The 17,495-nt window shown below is 39.3% G+C and overlaps 1 protein-coding gene across 4 annotated transcripts; it reads right to left on the bottom strand.

The window, feature by feature from the left end:
* Positions 1-3: 3 nt before the first annotated feature.
* On the bottom strand, positions 4-16,777 carry LOC133460125 (interferon regulatory factor 2-binding protein 1-like). 4 transcript variants are annotated; one of them, XR_009784089.1, is made up of 3 exons: positions 13,801-16,777; positions 380-1,198; positions 4-318 (listed from the first exon to the last, which is right to left on the bottom strand). XR_009784089.1 is itself a non-coding variant. In XM_061740670.1 (3 exons), the coding sequence occupies exon 2, from the start codon at positions 15,425-15,427 to the stop codon at positions 13,814-13,816; it is 1,614 nt and encodes a 537-aa protein (XP_061596654.1). In that variant the 5' UTR covers positions 15,428-15,675; positions 15,787-16,777; the 3' UTR covers positions 4-1,198; positions 13,801-13,813. The 4 variants fall into 4 exon arrangements, 3 of the variants coding, with proteins under 3 accessions (XP_061596654.1, XP_061596653.1, XP_061596652.1); XM_061740670.1 differs by having other exon boundaries at positions 4-1,198; positions 13,801-15,675; positions 15,787-16,777; XM_061740669.1 differs by having other exon boundaries at positions 4-1,198; positions 13,801-15,786; positions 16,114-16,777.
* Between the last annotated feature and the right edge of the window lie 718 nt (positions 16,778-17,495).

Raw genomic sequence — 17,495 nt, 5'->3', positions numbered from 1 at the left:
AACTATTTCATCATTTATTGTAGAATTGACACATTTATACGTGGGTTAACCATTGCAGATTGTGGGGATTATTTATCACAATAACATAAAGGATATAGAAAAACAAGCGTAGTTGTGATAATGAAGTAATTAGTGACTTAAACGCTACGATACAATCACTCACTTAGCACGAAGCTCTTTGGTCTTCTCACTAGAAACACACATAGAAATTTGTATTGTATCAAAAATAGAAATTACAGAGCCGTATTGAAAGTAAGTTCACATTTTTGACACAACGTGAGGAGTTTTAACAGAATATCGGAGATTACACGGTTTAAACTCCTTAAAATCAGAGATTACACGCTTTAACTCCTTAAAATCAGAGATTACACGGTTTAACTCCTTAAATGGTTTCTGGGTTTTCAACATTCGTGTCACAAAAAAGTTGCATTTTTCTGTCAAAGTTTCAATCAATAATCAATATTTCTGTCGATAAACAGCTTTATATTCTGTTAAGAACAGATAACAGCGTTATATTCTGTTAAGAACAGAGTTGACGGGGAAAGGAGAATCAGATTGTCAAACAAACTAACGTGTGCTTTCAATCCTGGGCTGGTGGAGGAGACGGAGCCGGAGGATGTGGGTTCGGGTTCGGGTCTGGATCAGGTCTGGAGGGTTCTGGAGGGTTCTGGAGGGTTGGGGGATCGAGTCCTGGGAGGTTTGGGGGGATTCGGGGGTCCAGGTCGGGGTCGGAGGTCGAGCCCGGACAGACGTCCCTCTGCAGATTCCTGTTTGTCTGAGTTCCAGTTTGAAATGACGGAGCCGGGAGGGTTGGGGTTCTGGAGGGTTTGGGGGGTCGCGGGGGTCGGTATGGGTTCTGGATCAGGTCTGGAGGGTTTGGGGGGGTCAGGATCGGGATCGGGGCGGTCCAGGTCGGACAGACGTCCCTCTGCAGGTTCCTGTTTGTCTGAGTTCCAGTTTGAAATGACGGAGCCGGGAGGGTTGGGGTTCTGGAGGATCTGGGGGGTCGAGGGGGTTGGTATCGGTTCTGGATCAGGTTTGGGGGGTCCAGGTTGGGGTCGGTCCGGGGCGGACAGACGTCCCTCTGCAGATTCCCGTTTGTCAGAGTTCCAGTTTTGTCCTGGTCGGTTTCTCTTGAGGCTCCAACGATGACGGAGCAACAACCGAGCTGGAGAAGAAGAAGTGCTTTAGAGAAACGCTGTGGAGGAAACAAACTACAGGTTAATAAATATAGAAACTACAGGTTAATAACAGAAACTGCTTTAGAGAAACGCTGTGGAGGAAACACAGAAACTACACGTTAATATCATGGATGTATTAAATAACTGGATACCAGACAGGAAAATGGCCGCCCATTCATTTCAATGCATTCTGCTGACTCAGCGCATCCGCTGAAATATTTTCTGACTTCCGGGTTTACTTCTGCGTTAAGGGGCCCATAGAGCATGCTCAGTTGAGTCACCTCCCATGATGCCCCGGGGCAACATCAATGGCACCGACACGGCCGTGACGTCACGCCCAGAAAGAGACTTTTCTTTGACTTTTCTGGCCGTTATAAAACATTTTTGACGGATATAAAGTCCATGACTTAAAAATATAGAATACAAAGATTAGTAATTGGTGGTGATTCCAGCTGGAGGTTCCTGTGAACAGTTTTAGAGGACGATCTTTTACTATTGCGGTCTACGGGATAAAAGGGATTTTCTGTTGCAGTACCGTGGCTGGACACTGGGGGAAACCGGCGCTGCTGAGTGGAGACCGGGGGGCTGGTTAATATAATATACCGTATTGTCCCGAATATAAGACGACCCCGATTATAAGACGACCTGATTATAAGACGACCCTCTTTTTCAAGACTCAAGTTTAAAAAAAAGACTTTTTGAACACCAAATTCAATTTTTATACAGAAAATAATTAAGTTACATCTGAAACAAATGATTATAACAATATATTCAAGAGAAAAAGCCTGTTATTTTGCCTCATTAAACCATTATGTTGAAGTTTGCATCCTAACTTCTCCTCAGCTGCCGGTTCACCTGCCGATCTTCACCCTCTTTTCTCCAGATTGTCGCTACGTTTAGGCTTGTGTTGAAAAAAGGAGATTTTCCAATTCTCAATCCATTCTTATTAAAGCAGCACAACATAACTTTCAGCTTTTGTTGAGTTTGGCGGCTCCTTTGGACCAAAGCGGTAGTGCTTTACCAGAAAGAACTACATTTCCCATGAGACACAACTGTCTGCCTGTTACTGTCTACATTGTATTAATTACAGTGTATTTTAATTTAATTGTTATGCAGGAAAGGGATATTTGTTTTATTTAATTCAAGAAGCATTTTTATTCTATATATGCAGGCAGTTTATTTTTATTTCATGTGTTTTATACATGTTGATATTGTGCAGACCTCTGTTAATAAAGGAACCTGTGTGACATTTGGCACGAGGCTTTGTATTAAAACTGACTGTTTTTTTAAGAAATGAAGCTAACAGAGATGCTAACAGAGATGCTAACAGAGATGCTAACAGAGATGCTAACAGAGATGCTATGCTATAATGCTTTGGGGGAAACCCCAATTATGGCACAGAAAAAAATCAATATATATCGAGTATCAACATTTAGCTAGAAAATATCGAGATATGACTTCTTAAAGGGACCTATTATTATCTAATCCCTGTTTTAAACATCTAATACCATATTTTAAACAGGCCTTGAATGTCTTAAAAACAAGCTTTTCATTGTTTTTGCTAAATAAATTCAGTCAGGTGAAAAAAAAATCCTGAGCCTGAACTTGTTTCCGGGAGTGGGGGAACATGCGCTCGGCAATTTGCCAAGTAACAAAAATGACATCATTTTAATATTATTTTCCTTTTCACTATGGATGCTTTTGATATCAAGTTTCGCTAGTTGTCATTGTGTTTGACGAGGAATAAGATGACCTACAATCTAAAATATGAATACTTTAAATTAAAGGTCATAATGTTATAGGGCAGGTGAAACTCAGGCAGGCTAATTAATTGGTGGAATTATTGATTAGCAACCATTTAATTCAGTAAAGGACAAATACATATATGTATATATACATATATATACATATATGTATATATATATATATATATATATATATATATATATATATATATATATACATATATGTATATATATATATATATACATATATGTATATATATATATATATATATGTATATATATATATATATATATATATACATATATGTATATATATATATATATACATATATGTATATATATATATATATATATATATATATATATGTATATATGTATGTGTGTGTATGTATACACACACATACATATATACATATATATACATATATGTATATATATGTATATATATATATATATATATACACACATATATATATATATATATATATATACATATATATATATATATATATATATACATATATATATGTATGTGTGTATGTATATACACACATACATATATACATATATATATATATATATACATATATATATATATACACATACACACACATATATATATATATATATATATACACATACATACATATACACACACACATATATATATATATACACACACACACCTTTACTGAATTAAATAGTTGGTAATCAATCATTTTTTTTAATTCTGGTGCTATGTCCATACCTGTCAAGTCTCCCGTTTTGGCCCGGGAAACTACCGTATTTTACTCCTCTTTCCCGCTTTTTAGTATTTTCCTGTAAATTTCCCGTTTTATGATATAATATTTTTTTAATGGATTATTGTGCCTCTACAAACTGAATTATCACTAACCTCACAAGAACTGGCCCTTGCTGTCGCCTGGAAGGCAGTTCTCACAAGGTTAGTGGCGACAACGGGAAAAAAAAAAACAAATCAGAGGATGGATGTAACGACAGAGAAGACATTTCTGCCAGAAAAGCGAAGACTATCTTGTAAATATATCTAAAAATGGGAGCCAGAGACCCACATGAGTGACAATGACAAATTAAAAGAAAATGTTTCACTTGAAGACAATCAATTTGTATATAAACTGAAAATATTTAGAATAAATAAATGTGCTTTATTTCCCCTTTGTTTTCATTTAGACTCTATTATAGGAACCACATACATAGGAATGTCCACAGCATTTCAGTGTCAACAAAGGTTCATAAAGAACACATAATTGTAGTTTGTAAGTGATTGACAGGTAGATATTTTAAATATCTTGTAAACCTGTATTAAAATGTAATACTGGACTCGGTTGGGCTGGTTTCCCTTATTTTTAAATCCCAAACTTGACAGGTTTATGCCATGAGTATTCATATACAGTAATCCCTTGTTTTTCGTGGGGGTTACGTTCCAAAAAATAACCCGTGATAAGTGATATTCACATAGTAGCAACCCCCTTTTTTTTTACAATTATTATACAAAGCTTCAGATTGCAGAGATCAGCACCGCCTTGCTCTTCTGAGCCGCTGCATCCCGACTCTGTAGCGTCTTTTTCTTCTAAAGCCCGCGGTGCTGGGGGGTTTTTCGAGAGAAGAACATATTTATGGGTATTTTTTTGTCACTCTTTTTTTCTTCTGGGCAAAAAGATTCTTATAAACCGACATTCATTAATTTTTTCTCCATCTTGAAGTCGGTGACTGGTATTCCGGCAGGTTGAAACACCGCTCTGCTCTGGTGTCGTCAAAGACCCGCCCAGCTCTGCTTCTGATTGGCTAGTGTTAGTTTGGTTGAGCCAGAGCTGCTTTCCTCTCATTCCATTAGTAGACGAACACGGTTGACTCAAACTTTTTTTTTGTCTCTCTTTTTTTTTTAAGCAGTCAGTCAAACTCGCACGCCGAGAAAAAAACGCCGTACGCCGGAGATGCCGGAATACTTTAAGCCCCGAGTCCCGTTTTGTGGTCCCATTTTGAGCTCTGAACTTTTACTGATGTAAGGCTGGTGTAGAGTTAAACCTTATTAAATTACTTTACTGATGTAAGGCTGGTGTAGAGTTAAACCTTATTAAATTACTTTACTGATGTAAGGCTGGTGTAGAGTTAAACCTTATTAAATTAAACCTTTACTTATGTAAGGCTGGTGTAGAGTTAAACCTTATTAAATTAAACCTTTACTTATGTAAGGCTGGTGTAGAGTTAAACCTTATTAAATTACTTTACTGATGTAAGGCTGGTGTAGAGTTAAACCTTATTAAATTACTTTACTGATGTAAGGCTGGTGTAGAGTTAAACCTTATTAAATTACTTTACTGATGTAAGGCTGGTGTAGAGTTAAACCTTATTAAATTACTTTACTGATGTAAGGCTGGTGTAGAGTTAAACCTTATTAAATTACTTTACTGATGTAAGGCTGGTGTAGAGTTAAACCTTATTAAATTAAACCTTTACTAATGTAAGGCTGGTGTAGAGTTAAACCTTATTAAATTAAACCTTTACTGATGTAAGGCTGGTGTAGAGTTAAACCTTATTAAATTAAACCTTTACTGATGTAAGGCTGGTGTAGAGTTAAACCTTATTAAATTAAACCTTTACTGATGTAAGGCTGGTGTAGAGTTAAACCTTATTAAATTAAACCTTTACTGATGTAAGGCTGGTTTAGAGTTAAACCTTATTAAATTACTTTACTGATGTAAGGCTGGTTTAGAGTTAAACCTTATTAAATTACTTTACTGATGTAAGGCTGGTGTAGAGTTAAACCTTATTAAATTACTTTACTGATGTAAGGCTGGTGTAGAGTTAAACCTTATTAAATTACTTTACTGATGTAAGGCTGGTGTAGAGTTAAACCTTATTAAATTACTTTACTGATGTAAGGCTGGTGTAGAGTTAAACCTTATTAAATTACTTTACTGATGTAAGGCTGGTGTAGAGTTAAACCTTATTAAATTAAACCTTTACTGATGTAAGGCTGGTGTAGAGTTAAACCTTATTAAATTAAACCTTTACTGATGTAAGGCTGGTGTAGAGTTAAACCTTATTAAATTACTTTACTGATGTAAGGCTGGTGTAGAGTTAAACCTTATTAAATTACTTTACTGATGTAAGGCTGGTGTAGAGTTAAACCTTATTAAATTACTTTACTGATGTAAGGCTGGTGTAGAGTTAAACCTTATTAAATTAAACCTTTACTGATGTAAGGCTGGTGTAGAGTTAAACCTTATTAAATTAAACCTTTACTGATGTAAGGCTGGTGTAGAGTTAAACCTTATTAAATTACTTTACTGATGTAAGGCTGGTGTAGAGTTAAACCTTATTAAATTACTTTACTGATGTAAGGCTGGTGTAGAGTTAAACCTTATTAAATTACTTTACTGATGTAAGGCTGGTGTAGAGTTAAACCTTATTAAATTAAACCTTTACTTATGTAAGGCTGGTGTAGAGTTAAACCTTATTAAATTAAACCTTTACTGATGTAAGGCTGGTGTAGAGTTAAACCTTATTAAATTACTTTACTGATGTAAGGCTGGTGTAGAGTTAAACCTTATTAAATTACTTTACTGATGTAAGGCTGGTGTAGAGTTAAACCTTATTAAATTACTTTACTGATGTAAGGCTGGTGTAGAGTTAAACCTTATTAAATTACTTTACTGATGTAAGGCTGGTGTAGAGTTAAACCTTATTAAATTAAACCTTTACTGATGTAAGGCTGGTGTAGAGTTAAACCTTATTAAATTACTTTACTGATGTAAGGCTGGTGTAGAGTTAAACCTTATTAAATTAAACCTTTACTGATGTAAGGCTGGTGTAGAGTTAAACCTTATTAAATTAAACCTTTACTGATGTAAGGCTGGTGTAGAGTTAAACCTTATTAAATTAAATTAAACCTTTACTGATGTAAGGCTGGTGTAGAGTTAAACCTTATTAAATTACTTTACTGATGTAAGGCTGGTGTAGAGTTAAACCTTATTAAATTAAACCTTTACTAATGTAAGGCTGGTGTAGAGTTAAACCTTATTAAATTAAACCTTTACTGATGTAAGGCTGGTGTAGAGTTAAACCTTATTAAATTAAACCTTTACTGATGTAAGGCTGGTGTAGAGTTAAACCTTATTAAATTAAACCTTTACTGATGTAAGGCTGGTGTAGAGTTAAACCTTATTAAATTACTTTACTGATGCAAGGCTGGTGTAGAGTTAAACCTTATTAAATTAAACCTTTACTGATGTAAGGCTGGTGTAGAGTTAAACCTTATTAAATTAAACCTTTACTGATGTAAGGCTGGTGTAGAGTTAAACCTTATTAAATTAAACCTTTACTGATGTAAGGCTGGTGTAGAGTTAAACCTTATTAAATTAAACCTTTACTGATGTAAGGCTGGTGTAGAGTTAAACCTTATTAAATTAAACCTTTACTGATGTAAGGCTGGTGTAGAGTTAAACCTTATTAAATTACTTTACTGATGTAAGGCTGGTGTAGAGTTAAACCTTATTAAATTACTTTACTGATGTAAGGCTGGTGTAGAGTTAAACCTTATTAAATTACTTTACTGATGTAAGGCTGGTGTAGAGTTAAACCTTATTAAATTACTTTACTGATGTAAGGCTGGTGTAGAGTTAAACCTTATTAAATTACTTTACTGATGTAAGGCTGGTGTAGAGTTAAACCTCATTAAATTAAACCTTTACTGATGTAAGGCTGGTGTAGAGTTAAACCTTATTAAATTACTTTACTGATGTAAGGCTGGTGTAGAGTTAAACCTTATTAAATTACTTTACTGATGTAAGGCTGGTGTAGAGTTAAACCTTATTAAATTAAACCTTTACTGATGTAAGGCTGGTGTAGAGTTAAACCTTATTAAATTACTTTACTGATGTAAGGCTGGTGTAGAGTTAAACCTTATTAAATTACTTTACTGATGTAAGGCTGGTGTAGAGTTAAACCTTATTAAATTAAACCTTTACTGATGTAAGGCTGGTGTAGAGTTAAACCTTATTAAATTACTTTACTGATGTAAGGCTGGTGTAGAGTTAAACCTTATTAAATTAAACCTTTACTTATGTAAGGCTGGTGTAGAGTTAAACCTTATTAAATTAAACCTTTACTTATGTAAGGCTGGTGTAGAGTTAAACCTTATTAAATTACTTTACTGATGTAAGGCTGGTGTAGAGTTAAACCTTATTAAATTACTTTACTGATGTAAGGCTGGTGTAGAGTTAAACCTTATTAAATTACTTTACTGATGTAAGGCTGGTGTAGAGTTAAACCTTATTAAATTAAACTTTTACTGATGTAAGGCTGGTGTAGAGTTAAACCTTATTAAATTACTTTACTGATGTAAGGCTGGTGTAGAGTTAAACCTTATTAAATTACTTTACTGATGTAAGGCTGGTGTAGAGTTAAACCTTATTAAATTAAACCTTTACTAATGTAAGGCTGGTGTAGAGTTAAACCTTATTAAATTAAACCTTTACTGATGTAAGGCTGGTGTAGAGTTAAACCTTATTAAATTAAACCTTTACTGATGTAAGGCTGGTGTAGAGTTAAACCTTATTAAATTAAACCTTTACTGATGTAAGGCTGGTGTAGAGTTAAACCTTATTAAATTAAACCTTTACTGATGTAAGGCTGGTTTAGAGTTAAACCTTATTAAATTACTTTACTGATGTAAGGCTGGTTTAGAGTTAAACCTTATTAAATTACTTTACTGATGTAAGGCTGGTGTAGAGTTAAACCTTATTAAATTACTTTACTGATGTAAGGCTGGTGTAGAGTTAAACCTTATTAAATTAAACCTTTACTGATGTAAGGCTGGTGTAGAGTTAAACCTTATTAAATTAAACCTTTACTGATGTAAGGCTGGTGTAGAGTTAAACCTTATTAAATTACTTTACTGATGTAAGGCTGGTGTAGAGTTAAACCTTATTAAATTACTTTACTGATGTAAGGCTGGTGTAGAGTTAAACCTTATTAAATTACTTTACTGATGTAAGGCTGGTGTAGAGTTAAACCTTATTAAATTAAACCTTTACTTATGTAAGGCTGGTGTAGAGTTAAACCTTATTAAATTAAACCTTTACTGATGTAAGGCTGGTGTAGAGTTAAACCTTATTAAATTACTTTACTGATGTAAGGCTGGTGTAGAGTTAAACCTTATTAAATTACTTTACTGATGTAAGGCTGGTGTAGAGTTAAACCTTATTAAATTACTTTACTGATGTAAGGCTGGTGTAGAGTTAAACCTTATTAAATTACTTTACTGATGTAAGGCTGGTGTAGAGTTAAACCTTATTAAATTACTTTACTGATGTAAGGCTGGTGTAGAGTTAAACCTTATTAAATTAAACCTTTACTGATGTAAGGCTGGTGTAGAGTTAAACCTTATTAAATTACTTTACTGATGTAAGGCTGGTGTAGAGTTAAACCTTATTAAATTAAACCTTTACTGATGTAAGGCTGGTGTAGAGTTAAACCTTATTAAATTAAACCTTTACTAATGTAAGGCTGGTGTAGAGTTAAACCTTATTAAATTAAACCTTTACTGATGTAAGGCTGGTGTAGAGTTAAACCTTATTAAATTAAATTAAACCTTTACTGATGTAAGGCTGGTGTAGAGTTAAACCTTATTAAATTACTTTACTGATGTAAGGCTGGTGTAGAGTTAAACCTTATTAAATTAAACCTTTACTAATGTAAGGCTGGTGTAGAGTTAAACCTTATTAAATTAAACCTTTACTGATGTAAGGCTGGTGTAGAGTTAAACCTTATTAAATTAAACCTTTACTGATGTAAGGCTGGTGTAGAGTTAAACCTTATTAAATTACTTTACTGATGCAAGGCTGGTGTAGAGTTAAACCTTATTAAATTAAACCTTTACTGATGTAAGGCTGGTGTAGAGTTAAACCTTATTAAATTAAACCTTTACTGATGTAAGGCTGGTGTAGAGTTAAACCTTATTAAATTAAACCTTTACTGATGTAAGGCTGGTGTAGAGTTAAACCTTATTAAATTACTTTACTGATGTAAGGCTGGTGTAGAGTTAAACCTTATTAAATTAAACCTTTACTGATGTAAGGCTGGTGTAGAGTTAAACCTTATTAAATTACTTTACTGATGTAAGGCTGGTGTAGAGTTAAACCTTATTAAATTGCTTTACTGATGTAAGGCTGGTGTAGAGTTAAACCTTATTAAATTAAACCTTTTACTGATGTAAGGCTGGTGTAGAGTTAAACCTTATTAAATTACTTTACTGATGTAAGGCTGGTGTAGAGTTAAACCTTATTAAATTAAACCTTTACTGATGTAAGGCTGGTGTAGAGTTAAACCTTATTAAATGACTTTACTGATGTAAGGCTGGTGTAGAGTTAAACCTTATTAAATGACTTTACTGATGTAAGGCTGGTGTAGAGTTAAACCTTATTAAATTAAACCTTTACTGATGTAAGGCTGGTGTAGAGTTAAACCTTATTAAATTAAACCTTTTTGGCGTGGTGAGTAGGATAAACACGGGGAAACTTGTGCTGAGTTCCAGTGTACTTTAATGTCCCTCAACAGTGTAGGATTTTAGAGCATCAACACAGCACCTAGTGCCGTACTGTGGCGTATCACTCCGCCCAATCTAAAACACACTAATCACTACAGATAAACTAGTCCCTGATTTACATCAGAATATAAAGAATAGATTTATAAAATCATGAAATAACCTTCTTAACAAAAATAAATCTCCTCTTACACTACTTTTATTTATTTATTTAATTTTAGTTGTTAAATTTCTGGAAAAGAAAAAAGTCAAGTCATACATGAGAGAAACTATTCAGTTTGTGTCTAAATATTAGTACTTGTATGAAACTGAAGATCATAATGCAAACCTGACATTTACTTTTAGTTCAGTTTGTGGAAAATGTTTGGCCTGGCTTTCTCTTTAAAACTTAAACAGTTATAAAGCATTACACACTGGAACAATAGAGCAAACGTACAGCATTGTTTTGTATCTTTCAAATAAAAGACCATTATTTTTTCCAGTCATATGTTCCTCATTCAAGGTTGTTAAAAAAACACTGATATAATATCGTACCGTATCGTTATCGTGAGCTCAGTATTGTGTACCGTATCGTGAGATTAGTGTATCGTTACACCCCTACTGTACATGGTAAATATTGCACTGAAGCTTGATTTGAAGAAAATTGTTAATGAAATCGAAATCGCAATATCTGCCAGAAAAATCGCAATTAGATTTTTTACTAAAATCGTTCAGCCCTATTGTCTCGTACCATATTGCGTTTGAAAATATATCGATATATATTAAAATCTCAATATATCGCCCAGCCCTAGTAAACGGCATCATTTTGTGAGGCCATGCAAACCTGTATTTATACTAGTGTGGACATTAATGTTTTTCTATTCAATTCAATTCAATTTTATTTATATAGCATCTAATACAACAGAGTTGTCTCTAGACGCTTTACAGAGACCCATACCCAGAACATCTACAATATTTCCTCCTCATGACAGTAAAATAGGCCATTCTAAGACAATTTACTGCAGCAATTCCTTTCCAAATCATTATAAAATGTGGTTAACACCCAGTTGTGCATGAAAAAAAAATACCGTGATATACCGTGAAACCGATATAATTTTGAAAAATACCCTGATATAGATTTTTGGGCATACCGCCCAGCACTGCTAGTTACTACCAGTTACCTGTTAGCACTACTGCCTGTGTGGCACAACACATTTGTGTTAGTTTTTACAACCAACAACAGAGCAATTCGCATGTTGAGCTCCAACAGACGCCGTCACCAAACACGGAATACAATAATATATATATATATATATATATATATATATCTCTCAGGGGTGTAACTGTACATGTATTTGTATTGAACCGTTCGGTATAGCGTGTTCGGTTCTGAACGGAGGCGTACCGAACGAGTTTCCACACGGACACATTAAGTAGAGGACCGCACGTTGTGGAGCAGAGCGCTGCTGCAGCTGCACATGCAGTAGCGCTCACACCGAGAAACAACAAGCAACAGTTGTAGCCGACCAAATCCGCTCCGACCCGGTGTGTCAGTATCAGCGCAGACAGACGGCAGCTTCGCCTTAATTATGGTTCTGCATTAAATCCACGGCGTAGGGTAATGGTGCGCTGTGCGTCGCCGCGTACCCTATGCCGTCGGTTCTGCGCTGGTGTGACGCGGAACCATAAATCAGCCACCGGGAGCAAGGGCTCGCTGGGTTGATGTTGATCCGCGGACCAAACTTGTTAAGGATCAAACTCACTCTTATCTACGCGGAAATAACGCTAAAACATAAAGAAGGTGTCCCAAAGTGTGATCTATGGTGAAATAGGGAAATTAAGATGTGTAGTTATATGTGTAGGCTGTTCCCTCCACTTCTGCAGCGCAGCTTTAGCCCCGCCCCCTGCAGGCACCGACGCTTTCAGTGTGAACGCAGGGTAATGCCGCTAGTATTGGCAATAAAAGTAAATTATTCATAAATGTTATTTAATCTGAGCAACAACTTTAAACTGTTCAGTGTTGCATTTGTTCAATTTTGCACATCAGGGAGATATTTTTTTTTAAGTCTGAGCCAATGTTATTTTGTGTGTGTTTAATAAACAACTAGCACATTTATATTTTGCATTTTGTTTTCTTACTGTACCGAAAATGAACCGAACCGTGACCTCCAAACCGAGGTACGTACCGAACCCAGATTTTTGTGTACCGTTACACCCCTAATATATGTATTTTTTTTTCTTTTTTTCTTCTAGCTTTAATATTTATAAAGTATATATAAATCTAAGTATATAAATAAAATTAATGATTTTAGTGATTTTAATGATTTTAGTGATTTTAGTGATTTTACTGACTTTAATGATTTTAGTGATTTTACTGACTTTAATGATTTTAGTGATTTTAATGATTTTACTGACTTTAATGATTTTAGTGATTTTACTGACTTTAATGATTTGTGATTTTAATGATTTTACTGACTTTAATGATTTTATTGATTTTAATGATTTTACTGATTAATGATTTTAGTGATTTTAGTGATTTTAATGATTTTAGTGATTTTAATGATTTTAATGATTTTAGTGATTTTAATTATTTTACTGACTTTAATGATTTTAATGATTTTAATGATTTTAGTGCCTAAATCGTTCTGTTTCTCTTGGTTGGAATCGGCTTTAACCGATTCCAACCAAGAGAAACACGTGTTTTCCATGTAAAAATTCGGAATTACTATTTCCATGTAAACTCCAAGGAAAACAGATAAATTCAGAATGATTTAATTCAGAATAATAAAAAAATAAAAAATAAATAAATACATTTATAATAATAAAAATATATAATATAATAAAAATAAATATATAAATATATAATAATAATAATAATAATAATAATATTAATAACTAAAACCTTCCTCCCCGTGTATCTTGGGTCAGGGGTTGCTTTCCTTCAATTAATAATATAATAATAATAATAGTTTCCTCACCGTTGTACGGGGGTCAGGGGTCACTCTCCTTCTATAATAATAATATAATAATAATAACTAAAAACGTCCTCACCGTGTAACTTGGGTCAGGGGTTGCTTTCCTTCTATAATAATAATATAATAATAATAGTTTCCTCACCGTTGTACGGGGGTCAAGGGTCGCTCTCCTTATATAATAATAATATAATAATAATAAAACTTCCTCACCGTGCAGCACCGTCAGGGGTCGCTCTCCTTCTATAATAATATAATAATAATAATAATAATAACTAAAAGTGTCTCACCGTTGTACGGGGGTCAGGGGTCGCTCTCCTTCTATAATAATAATAATAATAATAATAATAATAACTCACCGTATAACTGGGGTCAGGGGTCGCTCTCCTTCTTGACGGTGACGTCGGCGTCCCCGGCCAGGATGGTGGAGATCTCTCCCTGCATGAAGGCCCAGGGCACGGCGGAGCCGGCCAGGGGGCAGCGCTCCCCGCTGGGGCAGTACACCTCCCCGCCGCCGCCCTGGCCGCGGATGAAGCCGCGCGTGCAGGGGAAGCAGAACTTGTGGTGCGGGACGGACGGACACTGGACGAAGTGCGTGTCCTCCAGCCGCTCGCGGCACAGCGTGCAGCAGAGCAGCGCGGCCGGCGCCGCGTCGCCCGCGCCGCCGGCGTTAGCGTTAGCCCCCCCCAGGCCCAGGCCCCCCGCGGGCCCCGAGGTGGAGGCGGACGGGCTGCTGCTGGACGAGTGTCCGGCGGCCGAGGAGTGGGCGGCCATGCTGGCGGCCATGTTGGCGGCCATGTTGGGCCCGTCGGCCACGCCCATCAGGGCGGAGATGGGCGAGGGCTGGCCGTGCAGCCGGGGCGGGTCCTGGGGCCCGGCCAGGCCCGGCAGGGGCTCCAGACCCGCGTAGCCCCGGGGCCACGGGTCCCGGCCCGGGTGCTCCGGCTCCCCGTTCTCCGAGCCGGGCGACGCTTTACGCCGCCGCGCGCTGGCGCCGCCTTTAGCCGGGCCGGGCCGCCCGGCCGCCAGCGCCAGCACCGGGTCGGGCGTGGGCAGAACCTCGGGGACGGGCGGCTCCTTGAACAGCCGGACCGGGTCGCTGAGCAGCTCGGCCAGGCCGCGCCAGTCGCCCGAGCCGGGCCGCTTCTCGTACTCCACGTAGCGCAGGCCCGAGTTGGCCGCCTTGCCCGGGTCCTTGTTGGAGTCGCGGAACATCTGCCGGGCCGCGTCCGGGACGCCGGGGAAGATGACGCCCGAGCCGGCCGGGTACTCCACGAACACCCGCAGGTCGTAGTCCGGCGCGGCGCCGGCGTCGAAGGCTAGCACGCGGCCCAGGAGCCCGTGGTCCTTCCGGAACCGCACGCTGAAGGGGCAGCAGCCGCTCAGCGCCCCCAGAACCTCCCGCACCGCCTTGGGCCGGCCCGGCCAGCCCTCCACGCGGGCCCGGGCCACCTCGTTCAGCTCCGCCAGGGCCCAGCCCGGGTCCGGGGTCAGGGAGGTGCTGGGGCCCGGCCGCAGGGCCCGGGCGCCCTGCAGGCCCAACAGGCCGTGGGGGCCCGCCAGCAGCCCCTGGGGGCCCGGCACCAGGCCCGGGGCCAGCAGGGACAGGGACCCGTGCAGCGCGGGGCCCCCCAGGGCCCGGCGGGGCGGGTTGGGGCTCTGCCGGGCCTCGTCCTCGGCCCGGTGCAGCCCGTTGGGCAGGCGGGCGGTTAGCACGTAGTCCCCGCGGCCGCCGGGCCGGCCCGCCGCCTCGGGGGGGCCCGGCTTGGCCCCGGGCCCCCCCGGGCCCCCCGCGGGCCGCTCCAGGACCCCGTGGGAGCTCTTGAGCTGCCGGGCCGTGTCGATCAGCAGCTCGATGCGGTCGGCTCCGTCGTAGTTGACGCAGCCGCGGCACACGGCCTCGCTGAACTCCCACAGCATCGCCCACGGCATCTTCGGCAGGTCGCACAGGTAGCACCACTGGCGCCGCGACGCTGCGCCCGACATGGTGCAGGGGCCTGGAGCTGGACCTGGAGAACCCTTAAACCCTTAATCTACGGGCCTGGAACCTGGAACTATTAACCTGGACCTGGAACCTACAACCTAGAATCCTTAACCTGCGGTCCTGGTACCCTGGATCTCTAACCTGGACCTGGAAACTGGAACCTGGAACACCCTGGAACCCTTAAACCCTTAATCTTGAACCTGCAACCATAGAATCCTTAACCTGCGGCCCTGGAACCTGGAACTCTAACCTGGAACCCTTAATCTGTACCCGAAAACTGGAACCTGGAACACCCTGGAACCCTTAAACCCTTAATCTTGAACCTGCAACCATAGAATCCTTAACCTGCGGTCCTGGTAACCTGGAGAACCCTGGAACCCTAAACCCGCAGCAAACGGCCCTGGTACCCTGGAACCTTTAAACCCTGAACCTACGGCCGAGCCCTTAAACGCTAAACCTGCAGCAAACGGCCCTGGAACTCTAACCAGGAACCTAGAATCCTGAACCTGCGGCCCTGGTACCCTAAACCCTAAACCCTTAAACCCTTAACCTACGGCCCTGGTACCCTAAACCCTAAACTCTTAAACCTGCGGCCCTGGAACTCTAACCTGGAACCTAGAATCCTGAACCTGCGGCCCTGGTACCCTAAACCCTAAACCCTTAAACCCTGAACCTGCGGCCCTGGAACCTGGAACTCTAACCTGGAACGTTAGAATCCCAGAATCCTAACCTGCCCAGTCTGTAAATAGTTTTAAATCTCAGTTAAAGACTCTCCTTTTCTCCCTTTGCTTTAAATTAGTGTCTTTTTTATATTGTTTTACCCAGATTTTCTCTTTTAACCCTTTTCTTTTCTTATTTCTTTCTAAAGCATCTGAAAAATCTCCCTGTGAAGCATTTAAGCACTTTGGCCGTTTGTACATTTGCTATTTCATTAAAATTTGACTTGATTTGACTTAAATCTGCAACCCTGGAACCCTAGAAACCTGGAAACCTGAACCTGGAACCCTTAATCTGGAACAGCCTGGAGCCTCGAACCCTCAACCCCTTGAAGCCCCGCACTAACCCGCTCCGCAGCCCTTGAGCCTGGAGCTTCGAACCCTCAACCCCTCACAGCCCCGCACTAACCCGCTCCGCAGCCCTTGAGCCTCGAACCCGCAGCTCTGGAACCCGCACCTCACTCCCCTTCACTCCCCGCAGCCTCACTCCCCGCCCCGCATCCCGCGCATTAAAACTCCGCGGTGGGCGCGGGTTCGATTCCGGGCTAGCGGCCGCGACAGCAGCAACTTTGCAGCGTTTTTGTCTCAGTTCGTCTCGGCTCGTCCGCGTCGGCCAGTGTGGAAGGAAGTGAAATGTTACAAGACACCGGAAACACCGACGCCATGTTCCCGCGGAGCATTCTGGGAGATGGAGTTCCCGTTAGGGTTAGGATCGGAGTTTTACTAAGGTTTTATTTCGAACATGCAGGATAAAAAAAGCTAAAGATAAAAAAGCGTACAAAAAGTAAAAAAAAAAAAAAACAGAATATAAAGTTTCAATAACTGTTATAATACTCAATTATATGTATATTTAAATAAATGTAGTCAAAATCAAAGCAAATCAAGGCAAACAAAAGAAAAAAAAAAACGCCCAGCATTAAGTGAGTCCGGTTTATATTTATATCTTACATTATACAGACTATTATTTTATTTTATTTAATTATACGGACCGAAAAAGCAACAGGAAAGAGTGAAAAATAAAAAATAAAAATAACTTTTCACGTTCTACAACAAATATACAAGATTTTACAAACGTGAAAAGGTAATAACATGTTCATGATTTATCCTGATAAGTTTGATTCTTAAAAAATACAAAAACATTTTAAGTTTAAAACGTTAATCCCGGAACCGGAAATCGCGTCACTCCGGTGTTACACCTAATTCGGCCCCCGTCAGATTCGACAGTAAACATCAACCATTTAAATCTCAAATTCTTCTTTTAAAGATAAAAAGATGTATTTTTTAGAGTGCGGTTTATATTTATATCCTACATTATACAGTTTATGATTTTAGTCTTGGTAATTACACCGACTGA

This window comes from Cololabis saira, chromosome 14 (assembly GCF_033807715.1).
Source record: "Cololabis saira isolate AMF1-May2022 chromosome 14, fColSai1.1, whole genome shotgun sequence".
In the NCBI taxonomy this organism is placed as follows: Eukaryota; Metazoa; Chordata; class Actinopteri; order Beloniformes; family Belonidae; genus Cololabis; species Cololabis saira.
This window is presented reverse-complemented; position numbering and strand designations above follow the sequence as displayed.